At 43.6% G+C, this 26248-nt stretch overlaps 1 protein-coding gene across 2 annotated transcripts in view; it reads left to right on the top strand.

Annotated features, from left to right (window-relative positions):
- Window positions 1-26248, top strand: part of LOC129127871 (cadherin-4) — a 421144-nt gene that overhangs the window by 375230 nt on the left and 19666 nt on the right. For both annotated transcript variants that reach the window (XM_054644769.2, XM_077187244.1), the window contains 2 exons: window positions 3971-4108; window positions 23116-23301. In XM_054644769.2, the coding sequence (XP_054500744.2) occupies window positions 3971-4108; window positions 23116-23301 (324 nt within the window). The remainder of the gene's footprint in view (window positions 1-3970; window positions 4109-23115; window positions 23302-26248) is intronic.

Here is a 26248-nt window from a genome sequence, read left to right as displayed (position 1 = left end):
GAGGATTTAGCCCTAATTTAATATATTCTTTTGAACGTTTTTGCTCCCCAGACCCTACATTAGATTGCTCCAGCATCTCACTCCTTTATTGGTAAAGGACCTACTAATTTCCAACCTAAATTTATTCATGGCCAGTTTATACCCATTTGTTCTTGTGTCAACATTGTCCTTTAGTTTAAATTGCTTCTTTGCCTTCCTAGTGTTTATCCTCCTGATGTTATTTATAGACAGCAATCATATCTGCTATCAGCCTTCATTTTGCTAGACTAAACAAGCCAGGCTCTTCCAGGCTCTTCTCCTGTGATGGGCTCTTCAGTGCCAGCACCTGGTTGGATCCAGGGGGCTCAGCCAAGGGCCTGGCTTGTGCCCAGCATCCCCATGAGCCCTGGCTGCTTGGCACAGGGGTCAGGGTTGCCAGCTGTGCCCTGCTCAGAGCTGCACACAGGGTGTTTGCCCCCTTGCTCAGCAGCAGGGAGCTGGTGGGACATGGGCACAGCCATATCTCCCTCCTGTCCAACAGAACAGCTTCCAGGAAAGTTGTGTTTTATGGGTGCCCTGCTGCGTTTTCCTGTATTTTGTGCTATTAGATCACATTTTTCTATTATGCAGTTGCCCTTTTTCCAAGCTGCCTTTCTTCCTGTACAAAGCACCTTTTTAACCAAGCCCTCGACTAATTTCCCATTAGCCAGCTTAACAAATTCCTTCAACTAATTCCCATCTTCTGGAATTTAGCTGATGTATTTCTTTGGGGCACTGTGTCAGATGACTGACAGAAAAGCAGATAGATTAGATCTGCCACAGTTCCTTTAATTATTCCCTCCTTCATAATTTTTTTCCTTAAAAAGTCCTTCTTAGTTTTTAGGTCAGACTAAAAGCTCTGCACTTAACAAGATGAGTTTTTTTTCCTTGGCTGGAATAGAAGCAGCACATTTGCTTTGCTGTAACATGAAGATCTGTTAGATTTATTAGAAACACTTGCCACAGGACCTCCCACAGGCTTCAGTGGGGCTGGGTTTTTAGTCCAGACCCCCTTGGGCCACAGGCTCATTTCCTGAGTTCCCCAGCATCACCATCAGAGCAAACATACAGTAAATGTTAGGACCATTTTGCTTTACCTCTATGCTGTAGTTTCTGCCCTGTGCTATTTAAAATGTCATTTTTGCAAAGAAAGAGAATAGAAGAATTATTCTGTATGATCAAAACGCCATCAAGAAAATGTCTCTCATGCTTGGGGGCATGAGGCTGCCTTTTTTTTTTAATAGTCGTAACAATAATAATACTATTAGGACAACAAACTGAGATGCCCCTGGAGATGATGTGACAAATTGGAAGGACATGCTGAAATTGAAATTGATTGAATAGTTCAATAAAATCAGCTTAATGCACAAAAGCAAAAAGATTAGCTAGAGAAAAACAAAAAATCAGTAATTTGTTATCTGCTGGGGCCAATCTCACTGGAGATTGAATTAGTTATAAACTAAAACTGGGCACTTGAAAGGAGCCCAGTGCTGGAGCCCTTGGGATGGAGCTGGATGTGGATGGCAACCTGAAGGTTTGGCAGATCAGATCTCAGACTGCTTCCATTTGGTGGACTTGGCAATGTTGGCTTTATGGCTGGACTTGATCTTAAAGGTCTTTTCTAACCTAGATATTTCTCTGATTTCCTATGTCTGCATTCTGTACAACTTCCCACACCATTCCCCATGTCAAAATCCTCTTTTGCTCTAAACACAATAGTTTTGTGTTCAGTTGATGGAAATCAGGGCAGCTTTGGGGGTGTCTCTGGGGTTCCCCCAGCTGCTCACTTCTGATGTGTACCCAGATCCACCACCTCTCCAGCATGTGCATTCCCACCATGTCCTGCCTCATCACCCCATCCCTTTGGGATCTGCTCTAATTCCCACATTTTCTCACCAGGCCTGGGCTGCCTGCCCTTGCTGCACAAGTGCTGTGTTCCTTTGCCATCCCTCCCTTCTTGCCATCCTTCTACACCAGCTCCTTGTGGCTGCTACATTTGCACACTCTAATAAATTCTGGCCATTTTCCTTCTCTTTTTTTGTGTTGTATGATCTGATCGACATCTTTCTTTTAAACTTCTCTAATTTAGTGCTCTGAATTTGTATGGTTTTTTTTTTTTATTAACATTACAGAGCTCAGTGAACAGTGCTTTGTTAAAGAGAGCAACTCTGTTGTAAACCTGGGGTCTGTGAGTACACACACACAGATGTGTTTTTCTCATTTATGTGAAATCTGATTGCTGCTACTTTTTTAAGTATCCTCCCCACTTCTATGATTTAAACCTTCTGTTATTTAAACCAGAGTATTTGGCCTGCTAGGAAATACTTCCATCAGCTTCCCAGGTAGTCTACAACAGAGAATAAGGAAGGAAAAGCTAGATATGAAATAGAAATTACATTCACTAATAAGGACATTTCAGCCTTGTGCAGTGCTTTACAAATGGAGTAATGAACAGAACCTTCTTGCATGAGCCAAAACAAGGGCTAACAATAGTTTCTCCCTCATGTTTTATTATACAAGATAGGAAGAGATAATGAAAGTGCATTTCCATAATATATTCCAGTTGCAAGGTGCTGATGGATCCCTAAGTGTGATGTCTTGTCAATTTAGCAGGTCAATTAAAAGCCCTGGAATCAAGATAAAGCTAAAATGCAGATCTCTTATTCTGGCAACTCAGAAGAATTAAAGAACTGAGCCAGTTACAGCACTTCAAGGATGTTTATATGGGAATAAAGGGACCTAATTGACCTAATTCTTGCCCTTTGAAACTTCAGAGGACATTTGGCATTTTACACACACTTGTAGCACTGGCACCTTGAAGGAGCAGCCCTGGGTACCTGAGCTGTGTTCTGGGGCAGTTGGTCTTTCTTTGCACCAAAGTCCCTCCACCTGACTTCACAAAAAAGCTTTTCCTGCATAAAATTCTGCCTCCACTTGGTGTACACCCCTCTGGGGCTCTCTGATGTGCCTCCTGCAGCCTTAAGGAGCAGGGTTGTGTTGAGCTTTTGCCTGGATCCTTCCCTGGTTCTCCTGCCTCCCCTTGCCCACTTTCCAGGAGAGGAGCTTTGCTTTCCCATCTGCCTGTGAAGTGCTCTGTGAGCATGACAGTAATCAACAGTAAATTCTGCAAGTCTAAATGAAAATGTATTGTTGAGGCCAGTTGTAAAGATCAGGAGAGTTCTCTTGATGCAGGCAGACACTCCTAAGTAAAGAGATCCCGGGAAGATGTCTCCACATGCAACATCAGATGGCCTCTCCTCTTTTATTCAGGTTTATTTTCCAGTTGCATTGACTTACAGCATCCTTCAGAACTTCACTGTGTGATTTTCATGGCTGGCTCTGTGAGGTTTTTTCCTTTGAGAGCTGTGTGGTAGGGGGTGCTCAGGAATTTAAATTAGTTCTGCTGAACTGCTGTTTATTGCACTGGATTATTTTTTTCTTCCATACTGGACTTAAATTCTCCTTATTTACCAAGATTGTGGTAAGGATTGAAACACAAAGAGCATTTTAATGCTTTTTGGGCATCAGACTGTGTGAGCAGAACGAGCTGGAGGGCTGCCAGGCAATGTTGATGTCAATTTTGGGGTATAATGTTCTTAGCAATGTTTTCAGTGAAAACACATGAACAAAACTTTTACTGGTTTTCAGAAGACAGAAGCTAATGTTGCAGAAAATACTTAAAAGTTAATAAAAATGTCAGCCTCAGCCAGGGAATTTTGCCCATAAGACTTTTATTTTCCCATGAGACAGGTGATGTCCACGAATCTATACAAAAATCACTACAAAAACAATGCAGAAAAATTAATTGAACTTTTTTAACTAACATTTTTAATCCAATTAACTTCTTAGTCTGCTTAAAGATCACGCTTTTATATGGAAAATAAACCAAGGTGTTTTACAGGGTGTGGTTTTGTCTCTCATCTTTCCCTTCTCTCTTTTTTTTTTCCCACAGAAAGTTCAGCAGTACATAGTCATTGTTCAAGCAACAGATATGGAAGGAAATCTGAACTATGGTCTCTCAAACACGGCCACAGCCATCATTACAGTGACAGATGTGAATGACAACCCCCCTGAATTCACCACCAGCACTGTGAGTACCCACACACAGCAGGGGGATGCACGCACACTCTGCTTTTAACTCAGGGTATTGTTGGTGTCTGCTGTCTCTCTGAGCTGCTTGGGCAGATGGGAGGAACTCTGATGGATAACTGTGGAATGAAGACTTTCAGGGGAGAAAAAGGAAAAAGGAAAAGATTGATTCATGAACCAGCAGAACTGTTTGGTGACTGATTTGGCCAAGGCACTGAAGGAGCAGAAATAACGTGGCAAACAGCCCATGTCTGATTGCACCAAAGAGGATGCAGTTGTTTCATAGCAATTGGCTGTAGACATATCAGAGTTATTAATACTTCTGAGTGAAATCCTGAGCACTGAGAGATATTTGGGGTTTATGGCTTGGATATGATTTCAAGAGGGCTGTAAGTACTGTAAATGGTAGCAGGTAGCTGGTAAAATTTGTATTTCACTGATAGCTCTAACAGATGTATTTGTGTGTGCTGGCAGTAAATGTGTAGACATTCTTCAGTACATCTGGTTTTAATCAGTTAAAGATTTTTCTTATGTTTTATTAGCACGGTCTTCTGTTCTGTTTTCATGTGTTCCAAGGTATTCCTGGAGGGCAAGGGGAAAAAAACAGAGATTGCAAATGACAAATTTTTAGAGCTGGTTAAGGTAAAAATGAAGATTTGGAAGGTGAAATGATGTGGTCTGGTTCATTCCAGCCTTCATAATCCATAGATGTAGAACATCTGAAATGTGCATGGTAAATTTAGAAATCACAGGGCAGTGCAGAGGTCTGTATGCCAATAAATGAGAAATGCTTGTGCACCCCCTGTCTGTATTCATATGAGGGTCAACAAGGAGCAGTAAGTGATGTATCTTAAATAGGCATCAAATCTGTTCAAATACAGGTGGTCTAACTTCTTAGTGCTCAAGTCACTGAACATCCTTGGAGGAATGTTTATATTATTTATATAATTCTGAATTTTCATTCCATCCTAAAGGGTCTCTAAATATTTATTAGCGTAGGACCGAAGTTTCCCCCTAGTTATACTCCTACAAACTGCAGGTATGTCACAGAACTCAAGGAAGTCATGCAGAGCCCAGTTTATGCCCCTGTGGACCCAAACTGGATTCATGGCATTTCTGGAGTCTGGGTCCTTCCTTCCCAACTCCATGGGGAGCTGAGTTTGGGGCTGTGACAGCATTTTCTCACACAGTGGCTTGGACATAGGTTCTAAGAAGAAAAAAGGCACTAAATTCCTCCTGAGTCTCAGCAAAATGGGCACCCAACATGTTTTTAGGTCTGGGCATCAATGCCCAGGCTGTGCTGCTGCTCCAGTGGCTGTATCAGCACACGTGTGCTGTGTGTCCATCATGGATACTCCAATTCTTCAGCTGTAATGTTGTGGTTAAAGATCTTCTCTAGTATGGTGCAATTATGAAAAGCCATAAAAATACAGCACAGGTCTTGGGCTGTGTGGTCCTTTCCCCTGCCAGGACAGAATAATTCTCTCTGGGAAGGAGGTTTGTGTCTGTGGGGCTGCAGGACCTTGCACCACAGCACTGCCCCAGCTCCCTGGTGTGTGTGGGGACTTTATTCTGCCAGGTAAATGCTTCTCTGCCCTCCTTTTGAGTGAAAAAGGAATGACATCTAGTGGCCATGTCACTTCAGCACACGTTGTTCACATGACCCAGGCCCTGGGGTCAGTGTCTCCAGTGCAGCTTGGGAGGGGAGGTTTTGGGGAGCAGGCTGAGCTGGGTCAGGGTTCCTTGCACGAGCACTTGGTGCCTTCTGCAGGGCAGCATCCCCTCCAGATGTGGTGTATTTTAATGGCACTTCTCAAAGCTGATGGAAGGTGGGATAATGGAAATTTTCTTTCAGGTGAATTCTGAGTATTTAATGTCTTGGTGTGTATTAAACCTGGAAGGAATAAAAGCCATCAAGAGAATTACCCACAGAATTGTGTTAAATGGATTAGAAAATGCTACTCTTCCTCTAAGCAGAGTTGATGTGTACCATTATTTCTCTAATTTCAATCACTGAGGAAAGAGTTTTGCAAGGGCCAAAGGGCTTTACACAGTGGCACATGGGACTTCTCTATAAAGAGTTGAAAACCAAGGGTGTTTTACAATAATACTTTGTGATTCTATGGAAACAAATATCTTTGATATACTCCTGGGTATAGCCAGGCTGAATTTCATGTGAGTATGAAAGTATAATATGTTTTTTTCTCTTACTGGCAGCAGGAACAGCATCAGGCTGATGAGTTTCTTTAAGCCTGAGCTGAATCTCCTCGCTGTCCTCAAATAGTCTGATCTGCATTTTAACACCTCTAAAAAAAATAGCAAAAATCACTTTCCAGGAAATCTATAGCTCCTCAGAGAGTGAGAAAGCCCATGGTCTCTTTTAAGTCCGCGGACTGTTTGGAGAGATATTGTATATTTTTATTTTAAATAGTTGTATTGAGATGCTGCTGTAAAAACAAAAATAGACTGAATAACTGAAACTGTGGCTTGCTCTTGGCAAGCTGCCAGATGAGAGGAACTCAGGAGCTGTATTCATCCCAGACAGATACAGAGGCCCACCCTATAGAGCTCTTAAATTACCTGTCATTCAGCCAGGGTGGTTTCAGACTTAATCGTTTCTGGATGGGAATGTAGCTCAGGAGGACACTGCACCACGCTGGTGTCACAGCTCATGTATTCAGCAGCAGGAATTAATGTTGCTGTGTAAAATTTAACAGCAGGATGGGAGAGAGGAAAGCATCCACTGTGATGGTCAAGAGAGTCAGGGCATGTCTGCAGCCAGGCACAGGGCAGGGGGAAGGGGCTGAGTGCAGGCACCACGTGCAGGTTCAGACACAGGCACAGCCAGCAGAGGTGTGGTGGTGAATGGACATCCAAAGTACCAGATGGGCTGGCATCAAAGTGTACTGCTGCATGAGAGGGGGTAAAAGAGCAATAAAATTACGAAAATCCTTAAAGGTACAAAATGAAGGTACCTCAGTAAAACTCCAAAATTCCTGGGTGCTTCTATGAAAACTGATGTCAGTGGGTTTCACATGCTTTGGTCCAGCACCTGAAAGGCAGGGGAAGAAGGAGCCCCACCTTCTCAAACAAAGGGTTCTGAAATTGTATGGGAGGAAGGAAATCAGAGTCTCTGGATGAAACAATTTGGAGCTCAAGTCTGCTGTTAACTCTGAGGCCAGTCTCCATCAGCATGGCCAGTCCTGACAGTCATGAGGATTACCTGCAGCCAGCTGCAAGGCACTGGGCACAGCGAGGACCAGGTGCCTCCTCTGGTCCTGTCCAGCTCTTCTTTGTGATGGTGAATGGTTTTTTGATCTGCAGTGCTACCTGTGCCTGTGCTGAGAAGCATCAGCCAGAGAACAGCCAGCAGTGGGGAAGTGTCTCCTGAGAGACACCACAAGAGTGGAGCATCCCCTGAAACACTATAAACAGCACAGGTAGCTGTTCGGGGAATTTTTAATGGTTTAAGGCAGGATTGTGACCCAGGGAATGCTCTTCTGGCTATCTAAGGGACTTCAGCCTGTCCACAGTGTTGTGTTCTTTGTGTGACATTGCTGCTTGCAGAAATTAATGAAGGGAGGCAACTCTTCCCTCTGCCAAAGAGGAGAGGTAGCACTGACTCCTCAAAGTGCCCAACCAGCCCATGCCCACAGGCTCTGGGTCAGGTGCCATAGAGTAAGGTATTTTAGTCCCCTATGCCCAAGTTTTCTGTGATTCATTCATTTCTGTGGAAATTTTGGTGGGTTTTGCACCTGCCAAGTCACCAGCTGTTGTAAAATATTGACATTTTAACTGGACTGTGTTACAAAGGCTTTGTAGGAATTTTTACTGGCTCTCTTACTGTTGTAAGATGAAGGTATCACTGTGCCCTCCATTATCCAGAGTCCTTGTTACTTATACATGTCCTCTGACATGTCTTAATTATGGGGAAATTCCTCAGTCTCCCTTCAAATATTTATCTCCTATGTGCAAGTGAGTTGTGGGTTTTCCATACTAATATGGATCCATAGCTCTGGTCAGATGCTCACCTCAGATACAGGGAATACAGTGAAGTTAGAGTTGGTATTTCAGAGATTAAAAGTCAGCAGAGATAGAACAATGCTGGATAGTCTCAGGTGAGGTTTATGTAAGATTTGAAGCATCTTTCTTGCTCACAGGAGGAACACCTTTAATTCCAGTGAAATCTTTAACTCCTCTCAGGCAGGATGCCCTTTCCAGTCTGACCCATGATACTGTTAATAGCCATTCAAGGATTTCCACTTTATCTAAGAAAATGCATAATCAGAGGGGAGGAGAAGTGAAAGAAATCCATGCCCACACTTGACTCATTCAAAGTCTATTTTTATCATATTCAATCAGGAACAATCAGGCACAGAGAGGAGACGCAGATGAATTTGCATGATCAGACTTCTGTGTCTGAAATGTTAATTAAAAGTTATTTTAAATTTGCCTACTGTGCAGAACTTGTTTTTATAGTAGCCCATGTAAGGAAAATATTATTTCACAGGGCTAAAGTGTTCATGATTACTTGAGTTTGTGAATTCTTGGGAAAACCTGCCTGGCAATCAACCTCTCAAATAAAAAAAAAAAAAAATTGGAGGGAAAGAAAGGGAAGAAAGAAACTGGGCTATTCAAGTTCTTTAATCTCCTGAGCCTTAGGAGGTCTTATTTTAAGCTACTTTAAAATTTGCCCTTTGTCACTGCTTTGAGAATCTCCTCTTCCAAAGCTGAATCCAGTGGAGCCTGTTTTAAAGAGGCAGCTCTGGGACAGCATCCCCAGCTGGCTAATCCTGACACTGAGTTAGGAGCAGCTCCAAAGGTTTAGGACTGGACTATTGGAGATGGGTGGGTGCTCACAGGGCATTGCTGGCCTGGGAGAGGCTGCCTGGCCAAGGGCTGGCTGAACTCAAAGCAGAATTGCTGGTGAGGAGTAACCTGGATTCAGAGGGGCTGTGCTGGGGCAGGAGGGACCTGTTTCTGGGTAAGGTTAATCTGGCTACAACATGGACTTGGCTGATCAGTGAAGGAGCAAGTCCTTGTTGCAAGCACCTTGGGAAAAGCAGTTCTTGCCAGTTTCTACCTGGCCTATTTCATGAATATTGTCAGAGCAGGCTCAGCCCTGGCTGCTGCAGTGAGGCTGAGTTAGCCTGGCTCGTGCTGGGCTGGGTCAGGCAGTGCTGGAATCTGCAGCACTGAGAGCAGCTCGGTGCTTCCTCCTGCACAAAGGAGCACAGAGAGAGAGACCCAAGTTAAAAGGGCTTCTTGGTTTTGGCACCACACTGCCAAAAATGTCTGACCTTTCTCTGTGCAGGTGTTCTGGTGCCTCGAGTGCTGTGGGAGATGTTAATGAGCCCATTCTGAGAAGTGCCTTGGAATTTGAGAGTGAAGATGCTCTTGGAGCATCGCTGCCCTGCTGGCATTGCCTTCACCAGAAATAGTTCTTCCTTCTCCCTTTCTGATGTTTCCTTCCCATTTTCTCTCCCCTGTGAGTTACTAGTGTACATTTGTACATCATTCCATGAAGCAAAACAAGCCAAGATCCTCCAACCCCTTCTGCTTTACAGCTTCCCTTCCCTGGTTATCTTGCTAACCCTGCTGTGCTCCCCACTCTGCTCAGTTTTCATTCTTCTGACCCAGTTTGGATATAGTAATCCAGTTTCAGTGCCTTGAACAAGGGCATTAGTATTTCCTTTTTCACAGCCATGGTGTAGCTCTCACTTAGCCTCCTGCTCTGTGAACTTGCCAAAATTGTGGAAACAAAGCAAACAAGCAGAACCTAAAATTGTATTCCCTGTTCTGAATGTGTTTGTTCTCACATTCATTGTTTGTTTGAGGAGAGAAAATAGCTGTGCATCAACCTATGCAAGAGCAGCACTGCATAGAAATAGCTGAAGTGAACTGTAAAACTGTGACTTTTTTGCAAGTGGGGTGAATGCTTTGCCTGGGCTCCAGCCCCCTCAGTCAGATCTTGCTGAGCTCCATTTGCAATGGTGGGATTCAAAATAGCAAAGTAGCAGGGAAAAAAACCTGAGCTCTTCCTTCAGGCTGAAAGATTGTGACTTCCAAGTGACTGGGATGCAAAGATGCAAATAGGTCTGCTTTGGAGAAATGATATTTAATGGTCGTAGGAATCCAAAATCTGCATCCACGTCAGGCTGCCTTGGGGTTTCCTAAACACATTTACAGGCAGATGTACCCAGAAGCATTTGGAACATGGGAGTGTTATGAGAAATCCCTTTTACATGCATGCTCATGTTTTACAAATTCATCTTACACTGTGGAGGGAGAGCCCAGCAGGAGTGGGATGTCACTGGGATTTCCTACAGACAGAAAATTGGACCAGGATGCCTTTGAGGGCTTCCTAAAAAGAGATCTTAACAGGCTGATCCAAGAAAAACTGGTGAAAGTGGGAAGCTTGCTATCTCCCAGGACCTTGGCATGTGTCCATCTGCCTCCTCCCTGTTCCTAGACCCTGGAAAAGATTAAGGGCTTAAATCTTGAGCCCTGTGTACATGACTTGCCAGTGTACAGACTAAAGGTGCATATGTAGCTGTCCATGCAGGTCTCTGTGTCCCTGTCACTACACCTGTGCCATTCAGAAAGTCTGCAGTGACATTTGAATGTAGATTAGCCTGGACCACACAGCATCTTTAAATCATCAGAACTATGCCTGTGGCATAATTTAGAGGCAGTTGTCACACAAGAATTGAAGTAGATGGCACAGGTCAGAGCTGGCAAGGGGAAGGACCAGTGCTGTGGTGAGGGAATGTGCAGGACTCTGCTGTTTTACAGCTGAAGACAAACCCTGAGTTCTGTACAGTCCTGCAGACAGGCTTTATTGTTAAAAATCAATTATGCTTTCATGGAAATTCCCCAATGACTGTGTTCACTTGCAATTTTCCAGTCAAAACGAGGCTCAGCCAAAGTACCCAACAAAGCCTGGGCTGTTACAGAGCTGTCAGCCTCTAACTGAAATTAATTATTATATTCAAGTAAATCAGATATGCCCAGTAGCATTTGGGTATGTGAGCATCTACCTAATTCTGTGTGCATTTCCATTAAATATACAGTCAGTGAAGTCTTAAAAACCACAAATCAGTCTAGTTTTCCTAAATAAGACCCCAGTGCTTATAAATTGAAATGGGCTTTCTGCCGCTCGTTGCATGTCCCGGTGACAACCTTTGCCATGAACAATGAATTTAGATTAAGAATGTTAGGCTGGGAGGCAGCAGTAACAAACAGAGCACAAGGAGAAACAATATTCATTCTTCCCATCCTGTTACAGCCTTGTGCTGAATTCACCACAATAATTATCCCAGGTCTTTGCTGTAGACACACAGGTTAACCATGATGAGGAAATTATTTACATCTTGATCTGGCTTTGGAGCTGGATCCCTACCTCAGTGCAAAGCCTGTCCAGTGGAGCTGAGGAGGTGAGAAGCCCACACAGTTGAATTCTGTGAGAGATGAGGGTGAGCCCCAGCTCCCAGTGCAGATTCCCTGGCAGCACTGGGGCTTTCCAGGCACAGCATCCCTGAGTGCCTGGAAAGGTCCTTTCAGGGCTGTGCTAGGGAACACAAGAAACACTTCCTTCTCTCTTGTAGATGCTCAACTTTTGTTCTTTATTTTATCACCTCTTTCATCTAAAATGAAAGCTATTTCTCACTTTATGAGAAAACAATAATTCCTCATGTCTTAATGAAAAAAGCATCAGCCTCTTCTGTGATGTCTGTTAAGGCTTTACACCAGTGTAGCACATGACAGAAAGGATGAGATACCTTTGAGACTGCCAAGCAGATAGAGATACAGAGATGTATATGTATAAATACCAAATATAGATGTGCATATTGCTGGATCCAAAGCATAGATGGATGCTGATGCCAGGGAAACAGTCATCAATCATATCCAAGTCTCTCCTCACAGATAAATTGTGGTTTATATGAATTATTCCATTACATTGTGTGGGTATATATGCATTGATTTAAAAAAAAAAAGTCATCTTCTTGATAGAAGTCTCTTCCTAATAGACCACATTAATCAAAACCTAAATTTACAGTGCCTTTTGTTTTTTGTATTTCCTTTCAGTACATTCATTTTCAAATTATCACTAAATTAATCATGTACAGGGCTTTAAACTGGCTGCCACGTGGTAAAGCAGTTCTGGTTCCTCTCCATTACTCTGAGCATTAGTTATTAAGGCACAGTTCAAGGCTCTGTTTAGCCTGATTCTGCCCTGAACCTAATTGGAATCAGCTAGATTCTTCCTTCTAAATGGGTCAGTCACACAGAAAAAGCATCAAATGTAATCTTGAGATTGTGAAATAAAGCAGAGAAAAAGAAAAAAGAAGATAATTTTATTTCTTCTCATTGATACCTGCCTGGTGGTTAAAAGAAGGATTAAAATGAGGTCATTAAACTTTCCTTGGAGACAAAACCCAGACCTCAGTGGTAATGTGATTAATCAAATATAAAAGTGAAGCTCTTCTGAATGAATAACTCATTTTTATAGAATATCTAATTACTGAAATGTCGTCTGCTGCAGAAAAAAAAAAGGGGGGGGAAATTAATTGCAATAACAATTCAAGAAGATAAAGTTTTTCTGAATTAGGTCTACACAAGAAGCTAAATTGAGTTGATTAAGTAATTTTGGTTTCAGGAACACCCTTGATGGAAGTTACTGGTAATGAATTTTTCAGACCTCAGAGTTTAAAATTGCCAAAGACCAGTGATTAAAAAAAAAAAAAAAAACCCGGGAACGATAGTTCCATTACAAATTTCAATTTTCTGTCATGAAAAAAAAAAAATGTGGGGGGGAGATATTAAAAAATACTCAATTGGTCTCTCTCAGATTGGACACATGTAGTACTTGGTGTAAAATCAAGAATGATACAAGTTCCTCTCCATGCTGGAGAGCGCAGTCTCAGTCAGCTGGAGCTGCAGCGCCTCACGGGAGGCAGAGGCAGGAGGAGCAGCAGATTCCATGTGCTGGGCATTCCTGCATGGATTGCTCCTGGAGCCCTCCTGCCTGAGCAGTGCTCCAGCAGCTGTCACTCACAGGTGAGTGGCACATCCATCCTCAGCACTGTGGAGGTACCTGACAATGCATGGGTGTGACACATCAACTGATTTGGCATTTGCCTTTCTGGCCTGCTGGTTTGTGCAGCTGGGTTAATATTATAATTAATATTACAGTATAATTATATTAGTAATATCATTTAAATTTTAATTAATATTAAATACCATCTAATATTATCCAAGCAGAGACAGCCCCCAGCCCACAGCAGCGCCCGTCAGCCATCGCTCCCCATCCCCATTTGTCATGAGCCCTCTCGTGTGAGCATCTGGCGGAGCTGTCTCCTGCCTCAGTGCCTCATTTAGCAGGGGTTTCTCTCCTCCCTCTCCTCCCCTGGGCTGGATCCAGAGGGAGAAGCCCCAGACCTCATCCCCACCCCGTGCTTTCCACGGAATTGTGCAGTGGGAAGGAGGTTCCAGGCAGGCGTGAGCCACCTGTGTGCAGGGAGGAGTGACAGGGCCACGTGTCACCGACAGAGTCCCTGGAGTCAGAGGAGATGCAGAGGGAAATGCCCTTGTTACTCTGTGCTGTGCTGCCATGGAAATCACCCCGGGCTGCACCCCCAGATCCGTGTGTGGGGATCAGATGCTGTTCCCATCATCCCTGGTGTGCCTGTCAGGCTACACTTGCAAGGAGAAATCAGACACTGATGCTCCTCTATCACATATCTACCCACGTTTCTTGTCTGACATTTTTCCACCTGTAGCATTTCCCTCAAATTTGAATGGTTTCTTGTAGATTTTGTGCCTCTTTCTGCTTTTTGGCTATATACAAAATATCCTAATTCTCCTCCTCAACCCAGAGCTGGCCTTGGAGAGCCTCATTCAGTTGTCTGAATGTAGACACCCAGCACCATCATGGTTAGGCTGGATATCCACACAGCCCTGGCACGTCCCAGGCAAACACCCATTTGTGCTGGATTTCTTCTTTATCTCTAAAGTCCTCAGCATCTCAGGCACGGGTGTGAGGCTGAGAAATTTAAATACATTCTGTAACTCCATTATTGGAAGGCAGTGAAATAAATCCCCTCCTGGGGTTGGCTAACTTCCTTGGGGCGGCAGGTTTTTAATTCTTCAATATTCTTTTGCTTTAAAAACAGTTGCTTCTGAGGGCTGTCATTTTAAGAGGATATATATCTGGAACTTCATTAAGTACATTTCACTTACGAAATCTTTAGTGACATGCTGTGGAGGAAGAAAAAGGGAGATTTAGCAAAGGATTTGGGAGTGCTGTGAGTTTTCTCTTATCAAATCTTTCTAACTGTCCAGGATGTCTTAAAGCTTCCCAGTTGTAGAAGAAAGGTTCACAACACAGAGAGCAGCCAGTCGAAATCAGAGAATGGGTGAAAGGTTTACAAAGTTTTTTTTTTGAGCGTGGCAGAGTTTTTCAGCATAGTGCAATATCAGGTTTTGATTGCTAAAAAATAAAAAAGGAGAAATAATAGTATTTTCTTTCCTGAATTTACAACCCATCTCTTCTTTGACCCAATATCCTCCATTTCTCACTGCATTCCTCTGCTCCATTCCACAGGAAATGTTGTAAACAAAAGTTTCAGCAAGAAGCCTCTTTTTCATGGCAAGGCTGATGAATTACACAGTATTTAATGTAGTCTTGTCTGTGCTCTGAGTCACTGTAAACAGGCAGGCATTTCTCTGGAATGCCAGATTCTCATCTAGGTGAAGGTGGCAGAGAGTTGGGCTCGGTGACCTTTACAGGTCCCTTCAAACACAAACCATTCTGCAATTCTGAGATTTTAGGCACTACTTCCTTTAGGAGCCCTGGCACAAATCTCCTCTGAGTGCAGGTTCTCACTCTACTGGCAGACACTGACATAATATTTTAAGCATCAGTAAGGACATAAAGAAATGGCCATTGTGTCACCAGCGCAGAAGATCGTGTCTTTAAACCACAGAATAATTCACATTTTCAGAATAAAGCACCTCCTTCAGTGGCTTTCTCTTGCAAGACTCCTCCATCCAGTCAGGAACCCTTTTTTTGGCGAGACAGAGGGTCTTCAGTGCCTGATGATGGACTTCCAATCTGCTCATTAAAAAAATCCCAAAACCCCACTGTGTGCTAATTCTGAGACTAATCTGGAAATAACAGAGATTCCAATTGCAGTGCAGAGGAAGTTTGAGCAGGAGTCAGTGTGCACATGGGCTGAGCTGTGCTGCCCTGGAAATTTGTTAAAAATCTCAATACCAGGATTATAGCATGTATGTAAAAATCAGTGAGAGTTTCAGTACTCTCGTAATTCTTCCTTTCCCAAATACCCATCTTGAGATCCCAGAGGCACATGAGCAGCTTTCATATGCCTTAAAATCTGAAAAAATTAAATTAAAAACTCATTATGGGGAATGGGCAGTTAATAAGAAAATCCTAAACCAGATTTATCAGCTTAAGGCCCTTCTTTATGAAACTTTATAGCAGGTGCCTGAATTGAAACATCCCCTTCTAGACACATCTCACCAGAGATACAGAGCCAGACCTGTGGAGTACATTTTGCTCACTTAGGAGCTGAGCTCTCTCACTCAATTTTTGCTGCTCTGGTTTACATGTAAATCAGGAAAAATCTTGTTTTCATACTGTTGTTCAAAGTAGCATGATTTTTTGCTGCTTTGCAGTTTGCAGGAGAACAAAATGTGAGGCCTGACATGGCAACAAATGAATTGATTGCATCCTCTTTTTAGGGAGCTGGTTATTTCAGAGAGTAAAAGTACATTGGAAAGCTCCCCTGTGCCATGGTGGGGGATGCAGGGGGCACTGCTTTGGCAATTCCAGGTCAGGGTATCACGTTTCTTGTCTGACTTTTTTTTCCCCCTGTAACATTTCCCTCAAATTTGAATGGTTTCTTGTAGGTGTTGTACCTCTTTCTGCTTTTGGTTATATACAAAATATTCTAATTCTCCTCCTCAGCCCAGAGCTGGCCTTGGAGAGCCTCATTAAACCATGGTGGTTCAATTTGAGCTGGTGGAGCTTCCCAGCTGGGAAGCAGAACAAGCTTTTTCTGGCCTGTTTCACCCCAGCCCAAACAAACCAGTTTGGGCTCCCAGTGGAGCTCAGAGCCTGGGAAGAGCCGTGCTGGGATCAGCTCATCCCAGTTCCCTGCCAGCCTTCCTGGGGCTCTTCCACCCAGCAGCTGAGCCAGGATCACAGGGCTCTGTGGCAAAGCACTGGGGGGATCAATGGGCTAATCCAGGCTGACCTAATGGATTTATCAAGGAACACATGAATTAATGATTTCCTCAGCATTCTGCCCCAGCGCAGGGCATGGCTGCAGCCCCTTCTGCAGCTGCCTCAGGAGACAGACAAGTCACTTCAGCCTTTGCTTCTGCAGCTGAAGGGAAGCATAGGGCTGTCAAGCACTGTGGAGCTGTGATGTATCTGTTCAAAACTGTTCTGTTATATGAATATATGTATATAAGGGGTTTTTTTTAAGAATGAGGCTTTGTAGGCAGTTCCAGCTGTTTTAAAATCTATGTCTCTATTTTAAAGAGAGCATTGCTAATTACACCTGACAATCAAATAGTCTGCAGAAAAGTATCAGCCACCTTTTCCTGCTGTTCATTCCGTGGGCAAGAAACAAAGGTATGTTAGACAAGAGAGCAAATGAAATGTTCAAAGGATCCTTGTCTAAAACTGAAAAATAAAGGGCTGTGCTATCAGATCAGAATTTTAATGTATATTGTTTCCACTGATTCCTGACATAAAATCTTTCATTGTTGGGTATAAGCATTGTTAAAGGTCACTGTTGCAAAGGCTACATCATTTAGAGGAGATGAGATCCCATTTTGGATAAATTCACAATTTTTGTTCCTAACAAGGAGATAGTATCAGGATTTGAATGTACAAGAGTGTCGGTTTACGGATTAAAGGCTTTTGTGTTCTGGAAACCACACTATGCCAGATTTCATGAGTTTCAGTGAGATGTGCAAGTCCCCAAAGTCAAGTAGGTTGATTAAAGTGGTTCTTTATAGCCTTTGAAATAGAGATAAAGTACAACTTTCCTACATGGGTTAATGTAGAATTTTTTTTTTCTTGACAAGGCTATATGCCTTGCAAGGACATAATTTAATCTCTTTTTAAACCTTTCATATGAACATTGTAAAAAGCTCCTTTGTATTGTAATGCATTTTTATAAAATATCTAAATTTCTATGCAAACTTCAGACCTCATTTCTTAAGATATATTTATTTGGAAATGGTTATCTTGCAGCAGAATGGTGTCTTGTGTCATCATTTCTGCAGCATCTTTTCATACTATCAAAAGAATGTAACATCTGATAATGAAAAAAATTAGTGCTCTTTGTTAGATATGCAAAGTACTTTTTTTTTTTTAATATCCTTTTACTATTATGTGCTCTGAACTCCTGGCAAGTCCTCAAAGAGTCTTTGAACCAAGGTGAAACCTACGTGTTTCTTCCTCACACGGAGTCTGAAGTAAGAGGGTTTTCTTTTGCTGCTTCTGAAAGAGAGGGTATTGCTTTATTCTCCCCTGCTCCAGCTTTGTCTTCATATTCAGAGAGTAAAATTTGTATGTTGATCCAGAGTTAGTCATTTCTTGAGATTCTGAAAAAATGACACCAGTAAAAACAAAGTGTAAAGCCAGTGGCTGTCACCTGTGGTAGGAGCACAACAGAGGTTGTCTGTGCTCCAGCCTGAGATCAGCCTCAGAAGTGCCAAACTTTAAGGCTTGCTGTCGTTTTTCAAACTCTTTCAAAGAAAAAGAAACCAACACACGGAGACCACGCTGAGCATCACTGGAGCTTCCTGCACAAACTCCCTGTGAGCAGGTGGGTGCCTTGTGTGCCCCTCACCCTGCTCAGAGCTGAGAGGGCTCCTTTGCAGGCAGGTGAGCTGCTTTCATGGCACAAACTGCTGAGGACAAGGGCAAAACTTCCAAAGCATCTTTTCAAAGCTGGTGAGCTCATTGCCATGCACTTCCTTGGGTGGGCTGGGCAGGGCTGAGTCCTGCAGCCCAGGCAGTTCCTTTGAGAGGGAGCACCACAGCAGCTGGGTATGAATGCATGGATGCACTCTGGAGGAGATCCACGTGGATGTGAAACTGAAGCAGTGCAGAGGATTCTGTAGCCATGAACCTGGAAAAAACAACAGCCCAGAGGTTCATGGAGGGGCTGCTGGCTGGTGGAATGCAGAGCAGCCTCAAAAAGCAGTGAGGACATCAGTGGTGATCACTCGAGACCTCACTGGAGTGAGTAGTTTAATAAAACCAGAAATGAGCATCTCAAAGCCTGGCTTTCAAAATAAGGCAGACTTCACAGGGGTTTTGTGGGGATTTGAGCAAGCTCATAGTCTGCTTTGCACACAGTGGAGGGAGACCCTGGCAGTCCCTGTGTGACTGTCACAGCAGCTGAGAGCTGGGATAACTCACAGCCCAGCACAGCCATCCCCACAGAAAACTATATTGGAAATTAAAGGTCACAGAATTGATAGTAAGGCTTAAGAAAACAGCAATTAGTCTGCTAGGAAGAAAAGCTAAATTACCAGTAGTAGGAGTAGGGGGGGGAGGGGAAAGAGCATTATTGATCTAAATATCAAGTTGGCAGATACACAGAGTACAGCCTAGAAGTTTTTTACACCTCTGGGCTCATTCAACCCACACAATAAAAAATGCAGGCCTATAAAGATGGAATAAGAAGCAATCAATTAGGATGGCATTTGCTTGTTTCCATGCTGCAGTTGGGCAGGCACATCACAATTAATGATTTATTAGGAAATTTTCTCCTTCCCCCCCCCCCGCCATTTTACACAGACTGCTGCAACCAGACCCCAGTTGTTTATTAATTTTCCTGCTTTTCAAGAATCTTTGTTAGCAGAAAACCCTTGCCTGGGATGCCAGCATGGGGCTGGGGGGATGCCCTGAAGTGTGAGGAGCTGTGGGTTTTATTCAGCCAGTGGAGCCCCCGGAGTGCTGGGATCCCTGGCTGCACATCACCTTGTGTCCTCATGGGGCAGGCTGGAACTGGGGAGGGATGGGATCCCCACCAGCCCATGCACTCTCATTTCAGTTCCTCCCAGCCTAGAGAGAAGATCCAGCACTTTGCAGCAGTCATACCTATCTGGGGAGGGGCTCAGAGTCTAAGAGCACTGAGATGCCCTTACTCTTCTGTTAATCCATAGCTATAGGTCATGAAACACTGTTTGTCCTGGCAATTCAGCCTTCATAAACCACTGCTGCCTGCAACAAATGTTGTGTCATCATTAGTGAATCTTGGAGGCAACAGAAAGATCTTTCCTGCAGACATTCATCTGAACAAGTCTTTGCCTTCACAGCTCTTTAGCAAAACCAGCCAGGGAAAGAAGTAAGAACATTGGAAAAAAAAAGGAATTCCCTTTAGAAGGAAGCCTGAATAATTATCTTTGTGTTCATCTGTCTCAATCCCACACCTCCCTAGGAATGGCTGCAGTAGCTAATTGGTTTTACTCAGCTGTGCATGGCTTCACTGCCCAGACTCCAGATTTATTGCACAAAGTCAAGTCATGGTGTGAATTCATCATTTGTCCCCCACATCAATCCCTTTCTCCTCTGCAATGATATTTGTCTGCGTGTTTATGTGCTGTCAGGTCCAAATGACATGAAAGACAAATTCTGGGATTAACCAATTTTAGTACCAACCCAAAGATCAGAATGAATTATTTCCTTTTCAGCAAAGCATAACTTCAGAGGGGCCAGCTCAAGGGGAGTGGGAGAAGGAGTTTTGCCAGAACAGGCCTTTATAGGAGGAGAAGAAAAAATAACCCACAGAATTTAAGGATTTAAGAACATAACAGTTTCAGAACAAATCCCTATCTGGGAAGGGAAATGTGTAACAATCAGCCAGAGAAATCTTTATGAGTGGTCTTTAAAAATTTTCTGTCAATCAAGGACTTCAAATGCAACAGTTGAAAGTGAAGCTGAATGAAATACAGGGGAATATGAGTAAATGCTACAGGTATAGGTCAAGCACTGCTTTATCAATCTTGTGTTTACTCCAGCAGCTCCTCTGTTGCCCATTGTTTTACCTTGTTTGAATAGATATGCTTCTCTTTATTTGAAAATCAATTGTAATCTTATGAAAGAGAACTTAGAGCAGAGGGAATGCTGGAAAGCAGCATAGTGAAAGATGTTCATTATCCTGAATTACTCCAGGGTAGGGAGGGAATGACATTAAAGTAGTGTGGGTAGCTTTGAGCTGCCATCCTTCCTTTAGCAGGTGTAATTTAATGTCATTACTTAATTTTATTAAAGGTAAAGACAATTGTGGACAATACACATTACAGCATTTACCTATAATAATGATAGTGGGGGAGTGTGAGAGGGAGGAAAGGAAGACTCCAGTTTGAATTCCCAGTAGCTGCTGATCTGTAGCTGATGAAAATTACTCTTTTCTTCATGGCACATCTCTCCAAGATTTGCTTTTTACCCTGAATAGCTTTGGATGGCTCCTTTGATTCCAGAGAAGGTGCTCTGTTCTCCTCAGAATAATACTTTGCTTTATAAGCACAGCAAGCAGTATCCACTCTCAATTCTGCTTCGGACTGATAATTTCCTAACTGTACCTAACAGAGGTCAACAACAAGTGGATGAACTCCTGGATTGCCCAGGATGTGCTGAGCACTGTGGTATTCACCCCAGGGAAAAGCTTTATAGGCTGCTGTGATCTTCCTCCAGGCTTTATGTTGGCATGTGCTTGTGTATTTATAATTTTTAATATAACATCATGTTTTAAAATGTATAAGCTCTGTCACTGTGGGCTGAAAATAGATGTTGTGATAGCTGCTAGAGGAGCTGCTGTAAAATCTGTGTGGGGCTTTTCCATGTGACCCAAACTCATTGGCAGCACCTGGGCTGTGACCTACTGAACGTGTTCAGGGACCATATAGGGCAGGCCCTCTTAAATGGGTTAAATGCAGCTGATGGTTTGTTCTTGATGACTTAATTCTGTTTGGTTCTGCAGGGCATAAGCCCAGGATTGACAGATGAAATCTGTGGTCCTGGGTTGAAGATTTGAGATGGTTTCACTGAGTGTTTAACTCCTTTGGAATTACAGAATGATACCTTGTTGTCAGCAGTGCAGCCTAAAAGAGACTGGGGGTCGTCAGCTTGTCACTGCTGCCATGCCATACAACATTAATTTAATGTAATGGGCAATAACTAGTGTGGATTTAGGAAGAGATGATCCTGTTTAACTAATCTGCTTCAGTTCAGACGAGGTTGATAGTAGAGTGTACATATGACATAATCTAATGGATTTTTCAAGAGGCTTTTGATAAATTTGCATATATTTCCCTTGCTTAAGCTGTGTGCCGCCGAGACTCCAAATTGGGCAAGAGAATGGGTAAAGAACAAGTGAAATCAGGGGAAATAAAGAGAAAAGAAGAGCTGTAGCATGTAGCAGAATAAGAATTATCCTGCAGCTTCCCACTGTTCTTCCCCACCACTCTGCATGGCTGGAAAGAGATGCCATCTGCATTCACTAATGAAAACTTGTTTAGGACAGGTGCATAGCAGAAAAGAGGGCAAGATGCCATTCAGGATACCACTAAAGGGCAAATTTAAATTCACATTAGCATAAGGCAGATTGAATATTTTTCCTGTCAGCAGTGAAATAATATATACTAAATACAAGCATCCGTAACAGAGAGATGCCAAAGGATGGGGATGGGTTAGGAGGGGAAACGGACTCTTGTGCTAACAAAGGAATGATTTATTATCATTTACACAACCTGGCATTTGTGCACACCAAAGGCCAGATTTTAGAAGTCATCTGCTCCTGCAGTTTGGGTCCAGAATTTCAGTTGCAGACTCGGAGCCAGCCGCTCCCGGCGTTTCCCCAGTGTTTAATTTGCCATATGTCAATCAGAGTGTTGATTTGCAAGTGCTGCTAATAGGCAGTGCTGAGACATGAGGACAGTTGAAAATTTGGGAATGTGTCTTACTGGCAGTTTGAGCCCCAAATACTGGAAGTATTCACAGGCCAGGATCCCTGATCAGCCACGAGATAAATCAGGGACTGGAAAGCAGAAAAGAATGCAGTTAATGTGTCAGGATGTGCCTGAATGGGACATGCTCCATGGAAATCAGTGCTAAATGAGAGAATTAAGCACCAGGAAAGGCTGTGGCAAAATCACAAGAAACACTTCAAATAATGAGACAAAATCAGGGGCAAGAAAGAAATAAAATGAAGTAAAATCACTGAAGAAGCAATAAAATGCCATCACTGAAATCTGAGTGAGGCATAATACCTTGGGATAAACGGAGATAGTCATCCTAAAAATTCAGACATTTCAGTGTGCCATTTTCCCCTGCTGTTGACAATTAACTCTCTGGTTGCTGTAATTAAGCAAGAATATCAAGAATGTTTTTTGTTGGATTCCTTGGAGCATTTGCCGAATCTTGCAGTGGCTGTGCCATAGTGGGTTTTTTCTCCTTCGGGCTGAGACGTGAAGTTAGGCTTTGGGGAAATACTCAAAGGAAAAAAAAACAGGAATAGTCTTGCCTTTTCCTCATAATAAACCTGAGGACCAAGCTGTGGATCTTCCTCGAGATGTGATTTCAGATATCAAGGAAGCAGCTCAGAAAGCTATTCTGCAAATCCAACCTACTGGAATCCCAGAGGGCATTTATACAGAAGTAAAGCAGGGAATAACTGAGCCATTCACCTCTTTCACAGATTGCTTTACTCAAGCAGTGGAAAGGCAGTGCCATGTTCTCTTGGGGGTCAGGCCTGTCAGCACAAAAAGTCTAAAATCCTCAGTAACCAGGGTTCCAACAGAAAAGCAGAATTGAGAAAGAGCCGTGTTGCTCATTACAGATGGTCCTCTTCATGGGACTGGCGTCCCAATGTGCATGGTGATGGAGGGGAGAGGGGAGGGAGGTGTGGGCATGGACAGAAAGCTCCCTCCATGACCACCCCTGTCTTTCCTTTGCAGTATTCAGGAGAAGTGCCTGAGAACAGAGTGGAGGTTGTGGTGGCAAACCTGACGGTGCTGGACCGGGACCAGCCGCACTCTCCCAACTGGAACGCCATCTACCGCATCATCAGCGGGGACCCCTCGGGCCACTTCACCATCCGCACCGACCCCGTCACCAACGAGGGCATGGTCACCGTGGTGAAGGTGAGGGGGAGCCAGGGACACTGTGTTTGTCACCCTTAGAGCTGCAGGGATGGCCAGGAGCCTGCAGCTGTTTGTGCCTTCCCTGCCTGGAAGTGCGAGTGTTTGGATCTGTTGTTCCCCATCTCTCTGTGTGTAGGAGGCCTGAAACTCTCCAGCATATGGCACTGGTTCTGGGTTTTCTGGGTTTCCCAGCTCAGCCCGGCCCACCATGAGCTTTCAGAAAGCCTCACATGCTGAAGGGATTCCCAGCACCAGAGCCTGACCTCCACCTCCTGCTTCTCTTTGGCTCTTTGAGCTCTGTAAGAGGGAACGAGCCTGGGCTGGGCAGCCCTGCCCCTGTTGAGCCAGAAATGCCCCTGTTTGCTGTGGATCAAGGGCACTGTTTCACTGCCTGGGTCAGTCAAATGATCCTTTGTGAAAGCAGGGAGTGTAGGAGACCTCAGGAGGGGTGAATTTTCTGTAACAGAAGGGGAGGAAATTTTCCCTTTGACTGAGTTGTTTGACAGCAAAACTGTTGGAGAGATTTTCCTTTTCCTGGTATTAAGCAATAAATATACAGTATGGGAGAGATCCTCAATTCAGGACAGCTCCACTTAAAGCCACCCCCCAGGTGGATCAGCAGAAGATCTTGTCTAAAGATTCCCAAGAAATCAAACCAGAAATATCCACCATTCTTCCCTCCATGTGCTGGTAGAGCTGAAAGCCTCAAGATACCTGCAAGTGCCAAATTGTGCTTCCTTCCTTGCCTCCATGTTTGCAAATAACTTGACTCTATCTTCATTGGAGCATTCGCTTCTCTTTCAGTTGTGAGGCCAGTGAGTGTTTCTGCAGTGATTACACACAGCCAGGACATCACTGGATCCCTTCAGCATTCACTGAAGCTCTTCCCAGAAAAGATGCCTGTGGATGTTTCCTCTGACTACAAAAACCAGCAAAGACATCACACACAGGCTGTTGAGATGTGCAGGAGCTGCACAGCACACACTGTGCACTGCACATGGGAAGGATTAATGGGGTGGATAAAGTCAGCACCTTCTGATAAGTCTGGCCTTCCCTCACAAAAAGTTTTAATCAACAACACAGGTAGAAATGAGCAGCATAAAGAGCAGTATAATTCAAGAATAGCTCTGTGTTGAGCCCTGTTTCCTTGTTATTAGCTAAACAAGTTGCAGTCATTCCTAATGTGCAGTTTGTGTCTTAGGAGAAATGGCATCAGTGAGATGCCATGAGGTCACACTGGCAGGAACGTGTGAGCCTGTCCTGTTCCCTGACCCCTGGGCTATGTGTGTGTGTCTACAGATGCTGCTCTGCTGAAACTTCAAGGGACACACCATCCTACCTGCCAGATGGTATTTCAGCAGGGTCCTCTTATTTATCACTTTTTATTGCTCTGTGATGATGGTTGACAGCCTTACTATGAAATCTCGTCAAGCTTAAACATGTGTATATGGTTGCATATATGTGTGTAAGCATACATATATCCAAATCTATATTTTCTGCTTAAACAGAAAACATTCAATGAAGAAAAGTGCAAAAATTTAATTTCCACTGACATCAGCAACCAGTCTGAAATTGAAATGCCAACATTTTTACTGCAAGTAGGGGAGGACCCCTTTTTTTTAATCTTGCAAAGTGTCAGGACTGTAGTTTAAAGGCACATCAAAGTGAACAACAGGGGATTTGCATGATCAACACTGCTGCACAAGGACTTGTGCATAATGAACCCTCCCTTATTCACAACTTGCAGGCAGAAAGCAGGGCAGATTTGTCAAGACACCATTGATGCTGGTGTTGATTTTCCACTGCTGTGTAACCCACAGTGATCACAAAGCAAGAACCACATGAAAATCCCATCCCATCAAGCTGAGCTCAGAGCTTGAAATTGCATTGGATGTCTTCACTGCATCACCTCACCTGATCCTCCTGAGCACAGGGTTCCCTACCCCTATCTGGCTGGGAGGCTTTTTGGTGTATTTTCAGCAAGGAGAATGAGTGAAATTGCTTGTGATTAAATTTTCATGGTGAAGAAGGGAAGACTCTTAGGATTTCACCTTCTTTGAAATATTTTGTTCTCTGTTAATAAGTGAATATGCTTAAAGATTTGGAGGATGTATTCTCATCAGACTGGGTGGCCAGTCAGAGCTTGTTCTTTGCTGTGTTGGAGCAGTCTCTTGCTGGTTTGATCACTGATGTGGGTTGAAAACACAGGTAAAAAAATTAAAGTCAAGTAATGAACCATTTATTTACAGACCCTACATGGCTGGATTTTCACATGGCTCTTCAAAGCCACCCACAGATCACTCCTCCTGCAAGCAAAGGAGTGACAGCAGCAGCACAGGGACAGAGGCTCTGTGCAGAATCCCACCACTTCACCAGCATTTCAGGGGCCTGAAATGGAGGGCCAGAAACCCTTCCAAGCCAGATTTGCCTTTGGAGTTCAGATTATGCTCGTGGGGGCCATTTTGAAACTGCCCTCAGCAAAACCCCATCTGTATCTCCAGTGTGATCACCAAAAGTATAACGTTTCCCTTTTCTGTTTTTGCCTTTCCAAACCATTTCCAAAACTGTGCAAGACCCTAATCTTCAAAGAAAGCCTTGATCAAGGGCAGAGGGAAACCTCCCACTCAGATGAGACACCGCAGAGTCTGAAGACAATCTCCCAGAGCAGCAGTGGCTGCCCTGTGGCAGCCAGCTAAGTAAAATGTTATTATAAACTCTGCATGGATCAGAGCTGTGAATTTATAATGGAGATGCTGCTGAAGCTTCAGTTATTATTTGCCTCAACTCTAACACCAGGCAGATTTGTTCACTTCAGTTAAAAGAAAAGGAGGACACATGGCAAGCCCTCAGCATCGCTCTGCTGCAGCCAGGTTGGAGGTGCTGGTGAAGGAGGAGGATGTGCAGCAGCTCCAGGGGTTATTTCACAGCCAGATCACACACCAAACAT

The sequence above is a fragment of the Agelaius phoeniceus genome, chromosome 17 (assembly GCF_051311805.1).
Source record: "Agelaius phoeniceus isolate bAgePho1 chromosome 17, bAgePho1.hap1, whole genome shotgun sequence".
Classification (NCBI taxonomy): Eukaryota; Metazoa; Chordata; class Aves; order Passeriformes; family Icteridae; genus Agelaius; species Agelaius phoeniceus.
The sequence above is the reverse complement of the archived record's forward strand: the minus strand, read 5'-3'. Positions and strand labels throughout refer to the sequence as shown.